Genomic DNA, 22,516 nt, shown 5'->3' with positions numbered 1-22,516 from the left:
CACTCTATTGTTGTATCAGCAAAAATAAGCATCGACACTAAATCCTCCAGTGATTTTCTAAAAGCATCTGATCCAGAAAGACAGTGAAGAGATGCGCAACAGAGCTAGTGCAGCATTAGGCACGAGCAGAAAGTACAAGCTGTCTAGTGTTTGTTCGTTGGTTTATTCCTGCATTCTCAAATTATACTTCCGAGAGGATTAGGGCCATTTTCTTGGCTCTGTGGGCTGTTACCTAAAACATATTGCGTAGCAGTGAACTATTGATTCCAAGAGGATGGCTACAATATACGATTTCATTAGACACATGTCACTTTTTCTACTGTACCATAGAGAATTCTAACGTACACTTCACGCATATTTCGTTGTTATTGAAGCATATACGACTCAGCACAACAAGATTTACTATGTGTGCGAGCAGAAAATAACCTAATATTTTTTAAATTAAAATTCTGCAGTGCCAAGTCTCGTCGTATCCGCAAGAGACCGGAGCCACGTAAACGGCGTTGTCTTTTTTTCCGTTGAGAGATTTTGGTCGGCGGCCAGAGCATTTTCCGCGAACAAGAATAATCCTTTAGGGAGCAATAAGGTCCCCTTCGACCTCTGTAAGCTGCTTACCGAAATATAGATATATATCTCATCCAAACGTTACCATTCCTTTTTTTTAGAACCTGGAGGTGCTTTCCGAGAATGTTTTGCTCAGATGCAGCAACGGCAGCACTGCTTTCGCGATCCTTACATCAAGTAACTCTACTCCAGTGTGACGAGATATGTAAGTGTGAAGTCCTCTGTTATAAAAACAAGCTTCACATATGAAAAGAGACATAATTGATACCAAACAATGCAAGAATTACAACTGTGGCTATCCAGCACGTGGAAGATGGGTTGGAAAGCTACACAAAAGAAGTAAAAAAGAGATAAACACAAAGACGCTTGATGGTGGTGATGATGATGAATATTAAGAACTTCATAACGCAAAATGCAAATTCGGACAAATTCCGCCGAACCGGAAGAACAGAAGAGTAAAATCTGCCACGAACCTCTCCGCAAAATGGTGTTAGACAAAGAGTATCTAACAGCTTAACATCTCTAGTTGAAACTCGAGTCCTAAGGAACTAAAACGGTCATCACTCAATGTCTGAGATACCAACCATGGTAGAATAATTACCCCGTTAACCCTGTATTTATTGATGAAAGCAACAAGTACTCATGCTAATTTTAATTAACAATAAATATACTTAACGAACGCTTCTATGAACGTTTTACTATGCAACAGCGCTCCTCAAGCTCGTGATAAACAAAGAATCTCTGCAAAGCACGGAATGGGGCACGGTTGCACCACCCAGATGCAGCTAAACAAAGGCAGAGTAAAATCACTGCACAGCATGCGAGCGTCTGGTCAGCTCTTTCAGCTCTATCCCGCTTCAGCGGTGCCTCAAAACAATGGTGGCTACCGACGTGAGACGCGATACCCAAGTTCAAATGAGCGGACTCGAAGCAATATATTTAAGGTGATCATGAATCCGTGCATCCAGCGACACCTCCACATTCACACTTGTATTAGCAAAATACTGGGGCTTCAGCAGCTTTTGCAAAAGTCAGAATCAGTCAAAATGGCTGTGCCAACTCGGCCAATGTGCCCATTAAGCAGAAGAAACTAGATCCATAGAAAAGAGTGAATCGAAACAAAGATTAGGCAAACGAAGCTGAATATTGCGCAATTTTTAATGACCGTAGTGTTTATCTTGCTGGAGACCAGTACAGAATAAAAGCCTATAACATAACTTCAACAAGCCCCATGAAAGCTGGTTAGGTGTATATAAAACCTACTGATCATGAAAGGCTTTCCTGCACATTTTGAGTTGTCAGAGACACCAGCATTACAACTGGCATTTGTGTTCAGTGATAGCAGCCACTTCCAGAACGACTGCTCCTCCAAATACATCTATCGCCTGCCTTTCAAAAATATGCTTGCCTGCCGTCGGTGGAGCCTGCGAATCAGAGAGCCGTCTTCACCACAGCCACCCTTGCTTACCCCGTACCCGCGTGAAAAAGACACGTGATATTCATGCCAGGTACTTTAATGTATTACATTCCTGAATGACAGGCACAGTGACATTTATATAGGAGGCATTCGCTAAACAATTACAACCTTTTTTAATAGACCCTTCTCAAAAATGTGAATAATCTGTAGCGGCGTTGAATTTCGGGGGCACTGTACAACCAATTCAATTAAGAAACCTAGTTTAAACACTAGAAGAGGATTCTCAAGGTCGCAGAAAGGCGCATCGCGCGTGGCAAAATCCGGGTACAAAAAGAAATAACAGCGCAAAGCACATTTAACAAAACTCATTCATTACTCAGAAGGGTCGAGTAAAGTATTGATTGTATGCGGTATTTTTCAAGCCAGTTATTCCTAGTATGCTGATTTGTGTCAAAGTGTGTACGTGATTAACGTACCTTAATACCTTTCCCCAAGGTTACAATAAGTTTATACGAAATACCGGTTGCTTTTCTTTTTTTAAGTCTTTTCCTTTGTGCTTTCTCATTGGATGTAGATCACGTTCTCGTTCAATCCTGTGGTGTATAAAAGCTCCAGATTTCCCATCGAAGTTCGCAGTCGAAATCCTCTTCTGAAAATCTACACCATGACTGGAGTGAGTGCACCATTTTGAAAATACTGGACCTTGAAGCTCGTCTATCTACTTTTAAAAGTTTTTCTCATAAGTTAGGCCTTCTACGTATGAATATACTGTCTGTCGCAGCTAAGGACTAGTACGCCCTTGAGCCCGTGTTTTATATATATAATATATATATATATATATATATATATATATATATATATATATATATATATATATATATATATATATATTTCATAAGTTAGGCCTTTCCGCGTATAAATATTGTCTATCGCAACTAAGGACCAGTAGGCACTTGAACCGGCGTTATTATATAATTTATATAATATAAATATATATTTTTTTTTTAATTCTTGCCTTTTGGATACACAAGTGTTGGCCTGGGTTAAAAAGAAAAGCTTTTATATCTTTCTTCCGACGGTTGACGCTTGAGCGCTCAATTGATGGCTGTCTAGTTCACGACGGCTTTTTGCGTGCGCGTTGAGTTTTCAATTAAGGAATTTAAGCTTAAGTGGAGAAAATATCTTTTTTTTTTTTCATTTGAAAGACTTTGGAGCGAATGCAATCGAAAATTTATATCACTAAGGTTCCAATGGTAACATGTTTCGTTTACGTCTGGTACTCTATAATATATCTAACCGAACATTTTTATTAAGACCAATGTTCACGCAACCTAAGCCGCAGAATTATCTGCTCCAAAGTAGCATGTGTGTCGCGCTTGCCTATAAAATAAGTTGATGCGGATTTTTGCAATCACGACAAAATTTAACTTCCAAAGACAGTTTGATAGAGTTGACCGCTTGCTCACAAACTCTTGTGGCATTCATTTTACACATTACACACTGATACATTAATCAGGTAAAAGATACGGCTTGATGCAAAGTGGGATATTTTGTTGTTTTATGACTCTGAGACAATTTTGTGCAAGCTTCACAAAATTCCTCAATAAAATATATTACAAACTAGAAAATATATATATTCATTTGACAACAAATCAGATTTTAAATTTCGAGCTGCGTTCTCTTTCAGGATCTACACTGATTACTGTTATTTTTATTGAATGCTAACTGCAACATTCGCATTGACCAATATTTAAGCAAACCAAACTGTTTACTTAGCTGGCATCATCTTGCGTCATCAGAAGTAGAAAATATCCAGTTATATCAAATGTGCCCTAATGTTTGTTTACGCAGTTCCGTGCTTGTCTTCTCCTGGCTCTGGCCAGCAGCGCCATCGCTGGCTACGTCCACGGCGGTCTTGGCTACGGCCACGGCCTCGGCTACTCTGGCCTCGGCTACTCTGGCCTCGGCTATTCTGCCCTTGGCTACTCCGGCCTTGGCTACTCCGGCCTTGGCTACTCCGGCCTTGGCTACTCCGGCCTCGGCTACGGCCATGGTCTTGGCTACGGCCACGCTGTTGGTCTTAGGAACGGCTACGGCTACTCTGGTCTGACCGGCTACAGTGTTGCTGCCCCAGCTAGCTACGCTGTTGCTGCCCCAGCCGTGAGCCGCACTGTGGCCACTTCCTACCACGCCGCTCCAGCCGTTGCCACCTACGCCGCTGCTCCAGCTGTCGCTTCCTACCACGCTGCTCCAGTTGCCACCTATGCTGCTGCTCCTGCTGTCACCAAGGTCGCTACCTACCAGACTGCTCCAGCTTTCGCCAGCTATGCTGCTGCCCCAGTCGCCACCTACGCTGCTGCTCCAGCCGTGACTAGGGTGTCCACCGTCCACGCTGCTCCAGCGGTCGCCACTTATGCCGCTGCTCCAGTTGCCACCTATGCCGCTGCTCCAGCTGTCACCAAGGTCGCCACCTACCAGACTGCTCCAGCTTTCGCCAGCTATGCTGCTGCCCCAGTTGCCACCTACGCTGCTGCTCCAGCCGTGACTAGGGTGTCCACCGTCCACGCTGCCCCAGCTGTCGCAACTTATGCTGCTGCTCCAGTTGCCACCTATGCCGCTGCTCCAGCCGTGACTAGGGTGTCCACCGTCCACGCTGCTCCAGCTGTCGCCAGCTACCAGACTTACCACGCTGCTCCAGCCGTCGCCAGCTACCAGACCTACCACGCCGCTCCAGCTCTGGCTTCCTACGCCCACGCTGCTCCAGTCTACGGATATGGCGTTGGATCCCTCGGCTACGGTGCCGGCCACTTTGGTTACGGACATGGGCTCGGCAGCTACGGTCTGAACTACGGGTACGGTCTTGGCACCTATGGTGACTACACCACCCTCCTCCGCAAGAAGAAGTGTAAGTTCATGCAGATATATTTAATAACCCGATTGCTTTCATTGAGCACAGAGTCCTGATGATGATTGAATGTATTACGCTCTGTTTTACAGAAACTTCGCAAAGAAGAGTTACCATCGTAGACGTCAGCCACTAGGAATCTATGAAGAAGAGGACTGTTCGCTGCCAACTTTTGTGGTCGTAAAGAGACAATAAAACGAATGAAACTTGTCACTTTCACATCTTTCCTTCAACCGTCGTAGTGCCCCATTTTAGACTAATACCTTAATGACATGACCTGAGATATAAAGGCAGTGATTTGTAAATTCCTGACCTGTACTGAAGGAAAATATGCTGCTCATACAAGATTGTAAGAAACAGGAATATCTGAATGCGGCAGGCAACCATTTCGTTCTTGAATTCTGAAATCGCTACTACAATCGTGAGATATTGTGTTCGACTCTGTTGTAAGGTACAGCAGTCAAGAATGGTTACAACAGTTGCTTTCATTACTGCGTCGACCATTGCAGAATTGCTCGAAATTTGACACGGAAACGTGGCCGTGGTCGGTAGAAACAGATATATTTATTCCTTGCTCATTTAACAATCCTGAACCCCCAAATACTGCGGAGAACCTTCTCTTCCAAGTATGTTTGGTAGCTTGTATTGTCGCAGATGGAAAAGGCTCGACAAGCGTAAACTTAGAATAAATGTTTAAGTGGTGAACTTGTGCCAGGAGCAAAAGGAAGAACAAACGTCGAGAAAGCAGTAACGAGCGCCGACGGCGACAGCAGCATGCGACGATGCGTTGGCGGGACAGATGGTTGGCACTAGAGTGAATGAATCGGCAAGACCACGCTCGACCCCTTATTTTTTACACTCAGTATCCCGAAGATTCAACCTAGAATCTTCGGGAGCTAGAGCTAGGGCTAAAGTCACCGGATCTGGGAAAGTAGCATCATTGCATTCCCACCTGCTAATCGGACACAAGTAAATACCAACATACAGACAACAAAACCTCTCAAGGTGATTGGCTCATCGCTGTTAATTGCCATGGTGATCATCATTTTGAACCCTTTCAAAGCACAGAAGCTTCAAAAGGGTCGTTAAAACCAGTTGCACCAAGATCGCAACGGAGCAACATCGTACTGAAAGCGTTCCTCGGCCAATATGAGCGTGTTTCGCACTGTGCATGCAAAAAACTTACCACTCATACTTTTTTCGCTAGACCCCTTATAATTATGTTGCTCTTCTTGGGGGTTTGAGCTTTAAATACAGTAAAATTATTTTTCAATGCCTCCGAGCAGTGACCTTGCGTGTGATGGTGGTACGAAAAAGTAAGGCATTACACGCGGCGCTGGAGCTTGGGGGCATTGAAAACACACGTTACCTACTACAGTCAAACTTCTATTTGATACGCACCTAAATTACTCTAATTTAGTCTGGAGAAATACCACTCTTAGGAAGTTTCAAAAAATGCACCCATTGCAGTAAGAAATGCTAAGAAATTTAGAAAGCGTTTATATATCCACCCTTGTGCTCAACCGTTTCAAATATTTTGTATAGTGTACATTTGTGACGTGTATGCTTATCGTTTCAGCTAGGGCTATAAGCTCAAACTGTTAAATCGTGCGCAGTTTATTGTTCAATTGGTATGTTTACTTAAAAAACCGGTTTTATATCCCACACGCAGCACCGATATTAGTAACATTTATTCGCGCCAAACAAGTTACGGTGAAGAAATAATAAAACGTAAACTTCCAGAATTGATGATTAAAAAAATTTAATTATACGACCTTAGAAAAACGAAATTCAAGGTTAATCCTTTTTGATGCGATTATATTTATGTGAAAATTACGAGGTTTACATTTTTTTAAAATTTACTGTCACTATTTTAGTTGTTTAATTGCGACCTATATATTTTTTCTCTTCAAATCTGTTGCACACTGATGTTTTTAATCGTAGTTTTTAACCAAAGTGTTTCTGCGCAAGGTACGAAGCGTACCTTGCGCTTCGTACCTTGCGCATGGTAACTTGCGCAAGGTACCATGCGCAAGTTCCTCCGTACATTGCGGAGGAACTTCCAATGTTCCTCCGAATTGTTTACGGAGGAACATTGCTGAGGAATGTTCCTCCGCAATGTTCCTCCGTAGATTGCGGAGAACCATAGGGAGATCCATAAAAGGTTCCACCATACGCCTCCGAGATATTCATTATTTTTACTGACCATGCATTAGTGGCACTTTACACCGGCGGAAAGGGTATTCCACGAGAACGAAAATGTTTTTAATGTTCTCGTTCTCGCCGACGAATCATTTTGAAAATACTGGACCTTGAAGCTCGTTTATCTACTTTTAAAAGTTTCTCTCATAAGTTACATCTTTTTACGTATGAATATACTGTCTGTCGGTATACTCCAGTATACATTGAAAAGGAGTATCACAAACAAGCGATTGCCCAACTGGAGAAAAGGTAGCACAACAAAAAAAGTCGCAAGCAAAAAAAAAAGTTTGACCCGTTCGACATTAGGTCTACACTCCACTACCCTCACTCTCAATTTCTTTGCGACACCACAGCACCAAGAATGGCTATTTACCCACACCATCTGTCGGACACTTGTGCTAACTTTTTAGTGCCGAGTGTATGTCTGTACCATATGAAGACGAAAAGGACCCCTCAGGCTTAAATAATAGAACAACTGAAGAGGCTACAGAAATTCTATACTCCGTTTCACCTTATGACGCACAAAAGTGAACGCCACAAGCCACCAGAGCCAATTCGCAGCACGGAGTGTGTTACGTGACCTACCGGCTGGGCAAAGCGACGTGGGAAGCGTGAAATCGCCTGGTCTACACGGAGCGTCGGACTGACTTTGATAGCATATAGCATCCGTTGCAGTCCATCGTACGGTGAAATAGAGCATAAAGAGGTTGGAGAACATTGAATGAGGCCAAGACTGTGTCAATATGCGCTGCCGAATACCGATTCCGCTTGCCTCTGCCATGATTTTTGGCCTCGAGACAAATTGGTTCGGGACTGGTCTTTGCGCGAGGAAAGCCTTTACACTCCACTGCAGTTAACCAGAACACACGGGGAAATTGTATCTGACGAGATCACAACCTTGCCGGGTCGCCAGTATCCGAGACTGGTGCAAATGGCGGTGTCTTGTTGTATCAGCAAAAATAGGCATCGATACTAAATCATTCAGCCCATTTCGAAAAGCATCTGATCCAGAAAGGCAGTGTATGCATAAAATACATATATGGGGAATAAAAATCAGTGTAGAGTTAGGCATGAGCAGAACGTACATACTGTATCGCGTTTAGTCCCCCCGCCCCCTCCCCGTTTTTGGTTTATTCCTGCACTTTCAAACGATAGTTCCAAGAGTATGTTGGCCATTCTCTTGGCACTGGGGGCTGTTAGCTAATATAAATTTCGAAGCATTGAACTGCTGATTGCAATGAGAACGCTACAAGATACGCTATCATTGGACACCTGTCGCCTTCCCTCCTGTACTATAGACAGTTCTAACGCACCCTTCACACATATTTTTTTTAGTGAAGCACATACGACTCAGCACAAACATATTAACTATGCGTACGAGAAGAAAGTACCTTCATATTTGTGAAAGTAAAATGCTGCAGTGTCACGTCTCCTCGTATTCTCGAGAGACCGGAGCCACGTGAATGGCGTTGTTTCTTTTTCCGTTGAGTAAATGTGGTCGGCGGCGAGAGCATTCTCAGCGAATCTGAATGTGCCATTAGGCAACAACAATGTCCCCTTCAAACCTTTGTAAACTGCTTACTAAAATATAGATAGATACCTCATCCAAATGTTACCATACCTTTTTTTTTAACCTGGAGGCGTTTTCCAAGAATATTTTTGCTTAAATGCAGCAAAGACAGCACTGCTTTCACGACCCTTACGTCAAGTAACCCCACTCCAGTGCTCCAGTGTGACGAGCTATGTTAGTGTTAAAAAGAAAAGGTTTACCCTGGAAAACAAACTTAATTGACACCAAACAAAGCAGGGTGGTTTTATTTGAAACCGAACACGTTTGTCGGGGTGGGTCTTTCGATTTTGTTTTAAGATATAATTATTTCTATATTATATGTAATTGCTCCATTTCTGCAAAAAAAAAATATCCGCTTTTTAACGTTTTTTTTTTTTTGTTTTTCATATTTCGCTTCACAAAAGAAAATATTAAATGGAGCAGGGTCAAAATCTCTTTTTTACTCCGTGATTTTTCCACAGAGTTCTGTGCTCTAGTATGAATGCGGAAACCATACAAAGCTCACAGTAATTTTTGTGTACTTGTATGCTATTCCGATTTTTTTTTTTTAAGAAAAATACATTTGTGTTTTTGTTTACTGAAGTAAAGAAGTCCAAACATCGCCTCTTAAGCAATCCGGTGGCATCTTCAGAGCCTTGTAAGTTGTAACTCACGAGCTATTATAATTGTCACTTACCAAATCCTATGCGGGTGCAGTCCTATACATGGGCTATCGACGGGCATAGGCTTAGTTTATTTTATTTTCATGGAATGTTTTATATAAAATTTGAGTTATCTTCGAAAATGAGATTAACCGATATTTCGAACCTACTTTATCGAAAAAGCACTTTTTATTTCGTTCAATTTTGTTATTATTTCTGCCAATCATATAAACTTTCAATTAGCTTAATGCAATTTCCCCTTTTTTTAATCTTTGTTAGACGTGATCAAAATTGCTCCCACGTTCTCGGAACGGCCAAACGCAGGTTCTGGAGGTCGGCTTCTCTGCAAAGACCATACTGGTTATTTTGAGTTAAAATGCACCGGGTAAATTTATTTTTATTGAGAACACTCGTGCTTGGCTGCAAATTGTATTTTCTTAATGTTCTAATGATGGCAACTGACATTCCTTAGTCCGATCGTGAGCGGTATAGCGGTTGTTCTATTGTCCAATGCGTAAAGCCAGGGCACAAAGGGCGGAGAAAACGGAAGGAGCTTTTTATGTAGCCAGACCGGGGTGCTATACACCGCTTGTAAGGCTTGAAGCACTTCGCCACAGTACGCAATTTTCGTTCGCAGGACGGCTCTTTGATACGGACATCAAAGGGCTTCGTTGAAAAAAATTAAAACAATCACTAGAACATAGGGTGACCATACGTCCCGTTTGGGCTGGAACAGTCCCAATTTTTATTTCCGCTTCTTTTTGTCCCAATAAAAAATTATGTCCCGTTTTCGGGAGATGATTCTTTATTTATTTTTCATACAAGTGCGCAAACTCTTACAACCGAGCCTTGTAGGATAAAGACCTGCTTTGTAAACTAGGTCGTCGGTAAAACACGCTCACACCAACGAAGAACCCGAACCAGGACGTCGCAAATGAGTGCATGCAACTGAACTGTGAATGCGACTGTTCCCTAGCCCTAATGCTAATGCAATATGGTAATGTTATAAAATAGGAGCAGTTGTTCCATTTAATCCAGTCAGCGATGCTTCTCTCGCTTAGAACGGGCACACATAAAATTAAATTGTTGTTGGCCTTTCTGGCTGCCTTGCGAGTTCGAACCAATGTCAAGATGGCACATTCGCTATAATCAGATATAAAAAGGTTTAATTATAGTGAGCTCGGTTGCAGCAGTTCCCGCCACCAAGAGGACATGACCGCACTGCTCATCTTGTATGCAGATCAACACATGCCACGATTGTATGCCTGGCACACGTGGCAAAGTTTTCCACTCGTCCGTATACGAAACTGCTCGACGGCTGCAACAGGCAGTGACACGTTCTTCAGCGTGTCTGTCAGCTGAGCAATCACTTCAGGTGCGGAATGGATGAGGTCGGTGTTTCCTGCCCTCAAGTTGTGCAGAGAAGCGTGATGCCTGATGACCCCACCCACTCCGTCACAAGCTTTCTTCCCATGCCCTGTGGCAGAGAACAGCCATTTGGCGGATATATAGTTGGCACGGCACACCTCATACAACTGAAACCTGTTCTTAAAATGGCTCCCTGCACCATCGCTAACGTAGGTTACGTGCGTGTAGACGGGCGATGTTTCCTCCAAGAGCTCGTGCACCTTTCCTATGGCATGAAAGGCGTGCGCTGAATCATGATGCTAGTCATCGCTAGTAACGGAAAACTCTTAGTTGACTTTCTTGTCGTGACGACACAGGTAAAGATAGAAACTTGCTTTTTGTGCCAATGGTAGAACTGTGCTTCATTCGGGAGGAGAACTGTCCAATTCTCTGCAAAATCAAATTGCAGAACAATGCTTGCTCTTTGTTCAGTTTCCTTCGACTCATGGATAGCCGCGGCTTGAGTGCGACGTACATAGTCATGGAAAATCCATTTGGTCACCCATTTGCCGAGCTCTTTCATAAAGGTGGTTGGGGACACCATCTTTTTGATTACTTAGCCACGTTTCCACAAAGCAAATGTGACCTCATTTTCGACGGTCACTCCCAAACTATCCACGGTAACGCCGTCACCCATTGGGCAGCGCTCACATATACCCAAGAAACATTTTGTGAACGGCGAGATGCAAAGGCAAAGCGCTTTCAGGCTTTCTATTGGTTTCTCGCTACCCGTTGTGTTTTCGAGTGCGGAAACACACATGTTGGCATTGGAACGATAGGTACAGACGCATACTTCTTGTTGAGGGGCGTGCAGTACCCATTTTGGGCGCAAAGTGTAGAACTTTGGCAGACCAATTGAACTGCGAGGTTGAGCTTCGTGGAATACTTGAAATGTTTCTGAACGTGTCATAAATCTCTTCGAGACATACTCTCTCTTGCCGTCGATGACAACAGACACAACGTTTTCTGTTCGGGCTCTGCCGCGAGCATCCCAGTTCATCTCTTGTGAAGTAGTCCAGCGCAACCTGCACATGTGACCGGCTCAACCTTGACCTCGAGTAGGGATCCGAAACTGACCACACCCCGTTCTTCTCGCGATATTTTTGAGACTTCCCTAGAATCTATATTGTGACAGCTGGAACTGCCTCCTGAAGTCATTTTCTAGGCAAATCAGGTGGAAGTAAGGTTAAGAGAGGAAGACGCTCTTGGTAGGATGTTGAAGCCTCATAAGCTTGTTTCAAATTCCTTAGCCAACCAGTGCATACGCCAAATTCCTCCTCTGCCTGTCTAGGGGTACTGGTGCTTCCATAGGCGATACTTAAACTTGAGCGTATTTTTGTCAACACTTCCTTTTCAATCACTGCCTGTTTTCTCTCTCCATAAGATTTTTAGAGCCGTTTCCGAATGGAAGATGTTGGCTTCAACGGAGAAACTTTGGAAAGTTTGTAGTACCTGATGAGGTCACTGACTGCTCCTTCTTCCTGAAGAAGTGTCTCGTCGGCTTCTTCAGGTGTGCCTGCAGATGAGGATATTAGCTCTCCTTCGAGAAGATATGTCTCGTTCGTTTCTTCAGGTGAGCCGGCAGATGAAGATAGGAGCGCCTTAAGGTATAAAAACCAGACAAATTAAAAATGTTGAGTGGACCTGCTGGTTCGATCTCTCGTGGAATCACACTGAAGTGTTGTGCTTTTCGACTCACCGGAGAAAGAAATCGATACATTTAGGAAGCACTAAAAAGAAGAATGGGCCTCAGTAAGTGCTCGCAAAGGATTACGCTCCTCACATATCTGGTGCACAGTTCGCGAGTTAGGCCCAGGCGGAACGTAAGGTGACATTAGCACGAGGTGTACAGTCTCCGGAAATATAAAAGACACATTCGCGTTCAGAGATATCAATCAGTCTTTGAACAAAAGCCAACAGTTTTATTTTTAACTCCACACACTCGCTCAAAAAGAAGGACCACCGTATCCGGTTCAACGCCCGCTTGCTTTGGTTCCGCATAAAAACCAGACAAATTAAAAATGTTGAGTGGACCTGCTGGTTCGATCTCTCGTGGAATCACACTGAAGTGTTGTGCTTTTCGACTCACCGGAGAAAGAAATCGATACATTTAGGAAGCACTAAAAAGAAGAATGGGCCTCAGTAAGTGCTCGCAAAGGATTACGCTCCTCACATATCTGGTGCACAGTTCGCGAGTTAGGCCCAGGCGGAACGTAAGGTGACATTAGCACGAGGTGTACAGTCTCCGGAAATATAAAAGACACATTCGCGTTCAGAGATATCAATCAGTCTTTGAACAAAAGCCAACAGTTTTATTTTTAACTCCACACACTCGCTCAAAAAGAAGGACCACCGTATCCGGTTCAACGCCCGCTTGCTTTGGTTCCGCTTTCGTCCTGTCCGTCTCGACTTTCTACGCTGTTGACCTTCTCGGCTGCATCCAAGGCTGCATCCGACCGCTGCTGTACAAATTTCAGCTCGCCCCCGTGCTCCATCGTCTTCGCAGTAGCAGGCCGATGCCGTTGTCAAAAAGTTCAAACATTGCATATTGTGTTGCCCATGAACTGGACTATTTAAAGCACAGAAACATATTTTTTTACAAGTGCATCCTAAATATATCAGCTTTAATTATCAAAAGTGACTATTTATCGTCCATTGGTGTTTGTGTTCTGTAAAAAATTGTCTCCGCTTCATGTAAACGCAGTCTGTATTAACTTTTTTTTTCTGTAAACTTCTTTTCTTTCCTTAAAGAGGGGCATGTGATATTACATACTTTTAATATACACACTGAAAATAAAGAACAGGCACTTACATGGTTATTTGATCGCACGCGACAATACACATCATGGATTAGCGGCCTGTGCCGGGTGCTTCCTGGGTGTAACGAAGCTAGCTTATAGCGCGAGGGGCCTGGCGCGCTGTACGTGCCTTACAAGCTGTGTATATCACAAACAGATATATGACCCCGGTCTGGCTACCATGAAGAGCTCATTCCGTTTCCTCCGCCCTTTGTGCCTGGCCGGATAATAAAACAACCGCTGCACCGCTAACGATCGGACAAAGGAATGTCAGATGCCATCATTACAAAGCTAAGAAAATACAATATGTAGCCCAGCACAAGTGTTCTCAATCACAATAAATTTTCCCGCTGCATTTTAACACAAAACTAAGCCGTAAAGTCTTTGCAACGAAGCCGACCTGCGGAAACTGCGTTTTGCCGTTCCGAGAACGTGGGAGCGATTTTGATCATTTCTAGGGAAAATACAACAAAAAAGGGGAAAATCACATCAATCCAATGGAAATTTCATGAGATCGGGAGCAATATTAAAAAATTGAACGAAATAAAAAATGGCGTTTTTCAATAAAGTGGGTTCAAAATATCGGTTAATCTCCTTTTCGGTGATGTTTCAAATTTTAAATAAAACACTCCGTGAAAATGAAATAAACTAAACCTGTGCCCATCGATAGCCCATGTATAGGACTAAACCCGCATAGTATTTGGCAAGTGACAATTATAATAACTCGTGAGTTACAGCTTACAAGGCTCTGAAGATGTCACCGGATTGTCAAAGAGACGATGTTTGGCAGTTTTTACCTCACTAAGCAAAAATACAAAAGTATTTTTCTTTAAACGACAAATTGTCCGAATAACATACAAGCATGTATGGTTTACGTATTCATACCAACGTACAGAACTGGATAGAAAAATCACGGAGTAAAAAACAGTATTTCAGCCTGCTCCACTTAATATTTTTGTGTGAAGCGAAATATATTTTTAAAAAAATTTGAAAAGCAGTTTGTTCTTTACGGAAATGGGGCAGTTACATAGCTTTTTTTATTAAACAAATCAAAAGACCCACCCCGACAAGCGTGTTCGCTTTCAAATGAAACCACCCAGCCAGAATTACGACTGTGACTATCCAGCATGTGGAAGATGAGCTGGGAAGCTACACCACCGAAGTAAAAAAGGAGTTAAAAACAAAGACGGTTAATGGTGGTGATGATCATGACTATTAAAGACTATATGGCGCAAAATGCAACTACGGCCAAATCGCGACAAACCGGATGAACAGAAGGGGTAAAATCTGGCACGAACCTCTCCGCAAAATGGTGTTAGAAAAAGAGTCTAAAAGCTTAACATCACTAGTTGAAACTGGAGTCTTAAGGCACTAAGACGGTCGTCACTCAGTGTCTGAGATAGCAACCATAGTATAGTTCTTTCCCCGTTAACCGTATATACATCGTTGTAAGCAACAAGTACTAATGATGATTTTAATTAGAAATAAATATGCTTAACGAACGCTTGTATCCGCGTTTTACAATGCAACAGCGCTCCTAAAGCTCATGATAAACGAAGCATCTCCGCAAAGCACGGAATGGGGCACGGTTGTGCCACCTAGCTGCAGCTAAGCAAAGACAAAGTAAAAGCAATGCAGAACACATAAGCGTTTGGTCAACTCTTTCACATCTATTTGGCCTCAGCGGTGCCTCAAAGCAATGGTGGCTACAAATGTAAGATGATATCCCCAGGTTAAAATAAGCGGACTTCTAAGCAAAAATAGTTGAGGTGATCATAAAATACATGCATTCCAGCTACACCAATGCCGCGCTGTTGCAGCATCTTCTACATTCACCTTTGTATTAGCAACAATACAGGGGCTTCAGCAGCTTGAGGTCAGAATCAGTCTAAATGGCTGAGCCAACTCTGTTAATGTGCCCACCAAACAGAAGAAACTGGATCCGAAGAAAAGAGTGAATCGATACAGAGATGACGCAAACGAAGCTGACTATTGAGCTATTCTTAATGACCTTGATGTTAATCTTGTCAGAAACGAATACAGAACGAAAGTCTATTACATAGCTACAACAAGCCCCTTGAAAGCTGGTTAGATGCAAATAAAACCTTCTGAGCACGAAAGGCTTTCCTTCGCATTTTGAGCTATCAGAGACACCAGCATCTTTACTGGAATTTGTGCGCAGTGATATAAGCCATTTACAGAACGATTGCCCTTGTCAATACATCTATCGCTTCCCTTTAAAACAATATACGTGCCTGTCGTCGCTGCCGCCTGGAAACCAGTAAGTTGCCTTCACCACAGCCACCCTTGCTTACCCCACCCTACCATGAAGAAGCCACGTTGTCTTTTTGCTAGTTACTTTCGTGTATTACATTTCTGATTGACAGGCATAGTGAAACTTATATAGGAGGCATTGGCTAAATAATTACAACCTGTCTCAATAGGCCCTTCTCAAAAACGGATAATCTATAGCGGCGTTGGTTCTGTGGGGCAATGTACGACTAATTCAATTAAAAAAACCAAGTTTAAATAATAGAAGAGAATCCCAAAGGTTGCAGAAAGGCGCATCGCGCGTGGAAAAATCCGGGTAGAGAAATCACAGCGCAAAGCACACTTAACAAAACTCTTTCATTACTAGAGACGTCGGGTCAAGTATTCATTACACTTGCTAGTGAGCGCGTTGGTAATGATGTAGGTTTAGTAAGAGTCTGTCTTTCTGTCTTTACGTAAATAACTCTTTCTAAACCTACAAAAGTATTGATTGTACGCGGTATTTTTCAAGCCAATTATTCCCAGTATGCAGATCCGCCTCAAAGGGTGTACGTGATTGAGATACCTTAATACCTTTCCTCACGGGTACAATCAGTTTATACGAAATACAAGTCATGTTTTCTTTTGTATGGGCTTTTTTCTTCTTTTTGTGATTTCTCTTTGGATGTAGATCACGTACTCTTTCAATCCTCTGGTGTATAAAAGCTCCAGATTTTCCATCCAAGTTCGCAGTTGAACTCCTCTTCTGTAAACCTACATTATGACTGGAGTGAGTGCATCATTTTGAAAATACTTGACCTTAAACTCGTTTATCTACTTTAAAACTATTTTAATAGGTTAAGTTTTTCCCCATATGATTATGGTGTCTATCGCAAATAAGAACCAGTCGGCACTTGAAAACGTGTTTAATTTGCTTGCTTCACGTAACTAGGCTCCATCAACTTTTATTGCAGATATGGAATGTTTATTTTATTTTTTTTTCCAAATTGCGGTCGTTTGGCCAGACATGCGTTGGCCTGGGTTTAAATAAGGTTTTTTTATTTCTGTAACGACGGTTGAGCCCTCAATTCATGGCGGTCTCTTTCACTACGGCTTTTTGTGTGAAGCGCATTGAGTTATCAATACAATAACTTAAAATTTAGCTGAGAGAATATATATTTTCTTTATTTAAAGGATCTTGAAGCGAACGCAATCAAAAATTTACATCATTGAGGTCCTAATGGCAACCTGTTTCATTTAAGCCTGATTTTTTATGAAATATCTAACTGAACATAAAACAAAAAATCCCGCAACTTATGTCGCAGACATATTTGCTGTAAAATAGCACTCTGTCGCGCCTGCCTATAAAATAAGTTGATAAAAAGTTTTGCAATCACAACATAGGTCTAACTTTCAAACGCAGTCTGATGGAGATGACCGCTTGCTCGCAAACACTAGTGGCATACATTTTACACATTTTACACTGATACATTAATCGGTTAAAAGATACGGCTTGATTCAAAGCGGGACACTTTGTTCTTTTATGAGTCTGAGACAGTTTAGTGCAAGCATGACTAAACGCCCCAATAAATGTTTTATAGAAGAGAAATATATACTAATTAGACAACAAACCAGATTTGAAATTTCGAGCTACATTCTATTTCTGGATCTACGTTCATTACTGTCCTTTTCATTGAATCCTAACTGGAAAATTCGCATCGACCAAACTTTAAACGAAACAAAACTCTTTACTTAGCTGGCGCCATGTTGCATCATCAGTATAAAGTAGAAAATCTCCAGTTAAATAAAATGTGCACTAATGTTTATTTATGCAGTTCCGTGCTTGTCTTCTCCTGGCTCTGGCCAGCAGCGCCATCGCTGGCTACGTCCAGGGCGGTCTTGGCTACGGCCACGGCCTCGGGTACTCTGGCCTCGGCTACTCTAGCCTCGGCTACTCTGGCCTTGGCTACTCCGGCCTTGGCTACTCTGGCCTAGGCTACGGCCATGGTCTTGGCTACGGCCACGTTGTTGGTCTTGGGAATCGCTACGGCTACTCTGGTCTGACCGGCTACAGTGTTGCAGCCCCAGCTAGCTACGCTGTTGCTGCCCCAGCCGTAAGCCGCACTGTGGCCACTTCCTACCACGCCGCTCCAGCCGTTGCCACCTACGCCGCTGCTCCAGCTGTCGCCTCCTACCACGCCGCTCCAGTTGCCACCTATGCGGCTGCTCCAGCTGTTACCAAGGTCGCTACCTACCAGACTGCTCCAGCTTTCGCCAGCTATGCTGCAGCCCCAATTGCCACCTACGCTGCTGCTCCAGCCGTGACTAGGGTGTCCACCGTCCACGCTGCTCCAGCTGTCGCCACTTATGCCGCTGCTCCAGCTGTCACCAAGGTCGCTACCTACCAGACTGCTCCAGCTTTCGCCAGCTATGCTGCTGCCCCAGTTGCCACCTACGCTGCTGCTCCAGCCGTGACTAGGGTGTCCACCGTCCACGCTGCCCCAGCTGTCGCCACTTATGCCGCTGCTCCAGTTGCCACCTATGCCGCTGCTCCAGTTGTCACCAAGGTCGCTACCTACCAGACTGCTCCAGCTTTCGCCAGCTATGCTGCTGCTCCACTTGCCACCTATGCCGCTGCTCCAGCCGTGACTAAGGTATCCACCGTCCACGCCGCTCCAGCCGTCGCCAGCTACCAGACCTACCACGCCGCTCCAGCTCTGGCTTCCTACGCCCACGCTGCCCCAGCCTACGGGTATGGCGTTGGTTCCCTCGGCTACGGCGCCGGCCACTTCGGTTACGGACACGGGCTCGGCAGCTATGGTTTGAACTACGGGTACGGTCTTGGCACCTATGGTGACTACACCACCCTCCTCCGCAAGAAGAAGTGTAAGTTTCTGCAGATATGTTTTCATAACCTGATTGCTTTTATTGAGCATAGATTTCTGATGTTTGAATGTATTACCCCCTATTTTACAGAAACTCCGCAATGAAGAGCTACCATCCCAGGCGTCATCAACTAGGAATCTATAAAGAAGAGGACTGTTCGCTGCCAACTTTTAGCTGTTGTAAAGAGAGAAATATAAAGAATGAAACGTGTCCCTTTTCTATTTTTCTTTCAAGCGTCGTATTGCCCCATTTTAGAATAACACCTTAATGACACGACCAGGAATATAGAGGCAGGGATTTCTAAATCCCTAACCTGCACTGAATGAGAATGCGCTACTCATGCTAGATCGTATGAAACCGAAACAACTAAATGCGGCAGGCAACCATTTCCTCCTTGAGTTTGGAGTTTAGGCGTTCAATTGCGTTCAAGCAAAGAGCAAATAATACCTCGATATTTTCCAAAATACCGTTCCGAAACCGCTACTACGACTCTGAGATATTCGGTTCGACTCTGCTGTTGGGTACAGCAGGCAACGCTGGTTACAAAAGTTACTTATGTCGACCGTAACAGAATTGTGCAAACTTTGACACGGAGACATGGGCGTGATTGGTAGAAACAGTGATATTCATTCCTCGCTCATTTGACGATCCTGCACCCCCAATTAGTGCGGAAAACCTTCTCTTCCAAGTTTGTTTGGTTTGGTAGCTTGCGTTGTCACAGATGGAAAGGTTCGACGAGCGTAAACTAAGAATAAAGGTTTAATCTGTGAACCTGTGCCAGAAACAAAAGCAAAAACAAACGTTGAGAAAGCAGCAGCGAGAGACGCTGCGTCGGCGGGACAGCTGGCTGGTGCAAGAGTGAATTAATCGGCAAAATGACGCTCGACCTCTTATTTTTTACACTCGGTATCTGGGAGATTCGACCTACAATGTTCGGGAGTGCGCAAGGGCGAGACTGACTAAGCAAGGTCCTTCCGGCCTGCTTAGATTTTACACTCGGAGTAAAAATAAACACGAAACATCTAGATGCACGGAGAAGCGCTTGTGCTCGGCCAAGCACGCGGCAGTATATTGTGTACAAACACTTAGTGAATCTGCTAATGCGAATACCGTAATTGATGAACCCGGCAGTTCTCGCCAATTACGATAGTTGCTTCTTTTGTACAAATTGATGAAGCCGCACAATATTTTAGGCCGATTTTAGAATATAATTGCACTGCGTGTAAATCGTTTTTTTTTTTTTAAATCTATATCACTGCACTTAAGATCAGTCAATCTATTGGTGTTCGTCTTGTCGTGAGGAAATACGATCACATCCGGCATCGTATGATTAACCTATATACATCATCACACTTAACCAATAACAGTAAAACTTATATTTGATTCGCACCTAAAGTACTGTCATTTAGCGTGAATAAATTATAATTTTAGGAATTTTCAGAAATGCACCCATTACAGTAAGAAATGCTAAGAAATATTGAAAACGTTTCGTATAACCACCCTTGAGCTCCATCTTTTGAAATATTTCGTATTGTGTACATTTATGACAGGTATGCTTATCGTTTAAGCTAGGGCTATAAGCTCAAACTGTTAAATCATGCGCATTTTATTGTTCAGTTGGCATGTTTACCAAAAACTTGTCATATATCCCGCACGCTGCACCCATATTTGTAAGGTTTATTCGTGCAAAACAAGTTACGGTGAAGAAATAATAAAACGTAAACTTCCAGAATTGATGATTAAAAAATTTAATTATACGATCTCAGAAAAACGATATACGACCTTAGAAAAAAGAAATTTAAGTTATTCCTTTTTTATGCCATTATGTTTATCCAAAAATTACGAGGATTACATTTCTTGAATTTATTGTCACCATTTTAGTTGTTTAATTGCGCCCAATATATTTTTTCTCTTCAAATCTGTTGCACACTGATGTTTTTAATTGTAGTTTTTAACCAGAGTGTTTCTGCGCAGGGTACGAAGCGTACTGTATTCCTTCGTGTTCTTTTACTGCACAATTTCTAGGGAGGAAAAAGCTCGTCATATTGATTTTTTTACTTTCTTTCCCCGACCTTTTCTATCGTTTTGACGAGGAGGAAAATGTAGTATTAGTTTAGCCGGGTTTGTCGTCGTCTAGTGCCGTCTCCGCCTTTTTCTTCTTTTTTTTAATTTATTATATCTGATTTGAAGTTGCGCTGTATTGTATTGTTATTCGCTACATAATATGTCTCAATAACTCGGTCACCTTTTAATGGTTCCACCATACGCCTCTGAGATATTCATTCTTTTTACTGACCACGCATTAATGGCGCTTTAAACCTGCGGAACGAGAATGGTTTTAACGTCTAAACAATACAAAAAAAAACCATTGCAAATTTTTCGTGCGTAAATGATAAAAAAAAAATTACTGCCCTCGTGGCGTTTTGAAGCAATAATAATTTTCCGTGAGTATATGCGCTCAAACCCCGTAAAAGCAAGGCGGAGACACGTAAAACAAGAATACTATTCTCCACATCTAGGACCCAGGCAACATTGTCGTTATAGCACATCACAGGCAGAAATCAGGAGCGGTCTCGGAACGCCAGATTTGAAGAATTTTGCACCGATCACTCCTGCAGCACCGCTATAGTTTGCAGAGCTCGTGTTGAATTATTTACGAGATGCAGAACTTTTTCCAAACGCTTCACTCACATGTGCCGTTCGCGTAACACATTCATTCTCTACAAAGCAGCAAGCTCTCTTTCGGTAATGTGATTAGAATAACAAAATAGAAAAGTTATAATCCTTGTTTTATTGTGAGAGAGCCTTAAATAAAGGACCCCAACGTATTGGGTACGCCGAACAGCTGTTCCCGGAGCTTTAAGGCCCGCTATTAATGCGAGCATTAACTGTCTCATGGGGCGAAGCCGGTGTAGTCTCTAACAGCGAAAAACGACACCTAAATTCCGTCTGTAGCGGAGAAATACGGCACCTGAATTCCCATTGGCTACACGAAACGGCACATAAATTCCCACTGGCTGAAAAGCGGATGCGTCTCAGAAATAAAACACAAAAAAAAGCACAGCAACGCAAATGCATCGTCACGGAAGCCCGGGAGCCGGCGGCGGGCGCCGCGCCTGCGCAGTGGGGGAGCGTGATGTGACCGCCAGAGCGCCGTGTGAAAAAGGAAGAGGTGGCGCGCTGTTTGTAGGAATGTGTTGCGTGTAGAAATGCGAAAGCATTCCTACACGTAAGCAGTCTTAAGTGACTTTTCTAAAACTCTATTATCCTTCGCTCCTCGCAGCTTGCTGAGTGACAAGGTGCAATGAGAAGGCGAATTCCCGCCGACTATACTCCGTTTCCCTTCCAACCAAGCGGTGCCAAACGGGCGTCATAACGGCGCTCGTTGTCTCTGTGCGTTTGCTGTCATCGGCGTGACCAGTCATGCACAGAGAAAAGGGCGCAGCATTGCGACGCATTTACTGATTGGTTGAGCCGCTGATAGAAAATGCACAAAGTCGATGAGTAGTGCGCGAGGGTGCACCTTTGCGGCTGCACGATTGCCTGCCATAAATTGAAGTGTCGGTGCGGTCGGAGTGAAAGTCACACGGAATACATTAGAGACGCAGCCGAAGAAACAAAACTACTGGAACATCGTGGACATGCCAATGGCAGCTGAAGGTGGACAGCCGCAGCGAAAACTCATAGTTTTTAAACGTTACCACTGCATGGCGCTGACTGCGTGAAGGAATCTATTATTACAAACACATAGACTAAAAATTGGTTTGGCTGAAACACGACGACGGATACGGAAGGACCAAACAGTGGCCATTCCTATTATGTCTAAGAAGGCTAAAATTATACTACCCAGTGATCTTATAACTTTCGATCATACTG

General features: G+C 43.3%; 1 protein-coding gene across 3 annotated transcripts in view; it reads left to right on the top strand.

The window, feature by feature from the left end:
- Positions 1-18,741, top strand: part of LOC115315903 (RNA-binding protein 14-like) — a 60,325-nt gene extending 41,584 nt beyond the window's left edge. Inside the window, exons 3-4 of one of the 3 annotated variants that reach the window (XM_040218614.1) lie at positions 4,358-4,886; positions 18,731-18,741. In XM_040218614.1, coding sequence (XP_040074548.1) covers positions 4,358-4,886; positions 18,731-18,732 — 531 coding nt within the window. In that variant the 3' untranslated portion in view covers positions 18,733-18,741. Of the gene's footprint in view, positions 1-4,322; positions 4,887-4,978; positions 5,106-18,730 lie in introns of those variants that run through there. The other 2 variants (XM_040218613.3, XM_040218612.1) reach the window with 2 other exon arrangements.
- The last annotated feature ends 3,775 nt before the right edge of the window (positions 18,742-22,516 follow it).

Source organism: Ixodes scapularis, unplaced genomic scaffold, assembly GCF_016920785.2.
Source record: "Ixodes scapularis isolate PalLabHiFi unplaced genomic scaffold, ASM1692078v2 PGA_scaffold1__304_contigs__length_218370807, whole genome shotgun sequence".
In the NCBI taxonomy this organism is placed as follows: Eukaryota; Metazoa; Arthropoda; class Arachnida; order Ixodida; family Ixodidae; genus Ixodes; species Ixodes scapularis.
The sequence above is the reverse complement of the archived record's forward strand: the minus strand, read 5'-3'. Positions and strand labels throughout refer to the sequence as shown.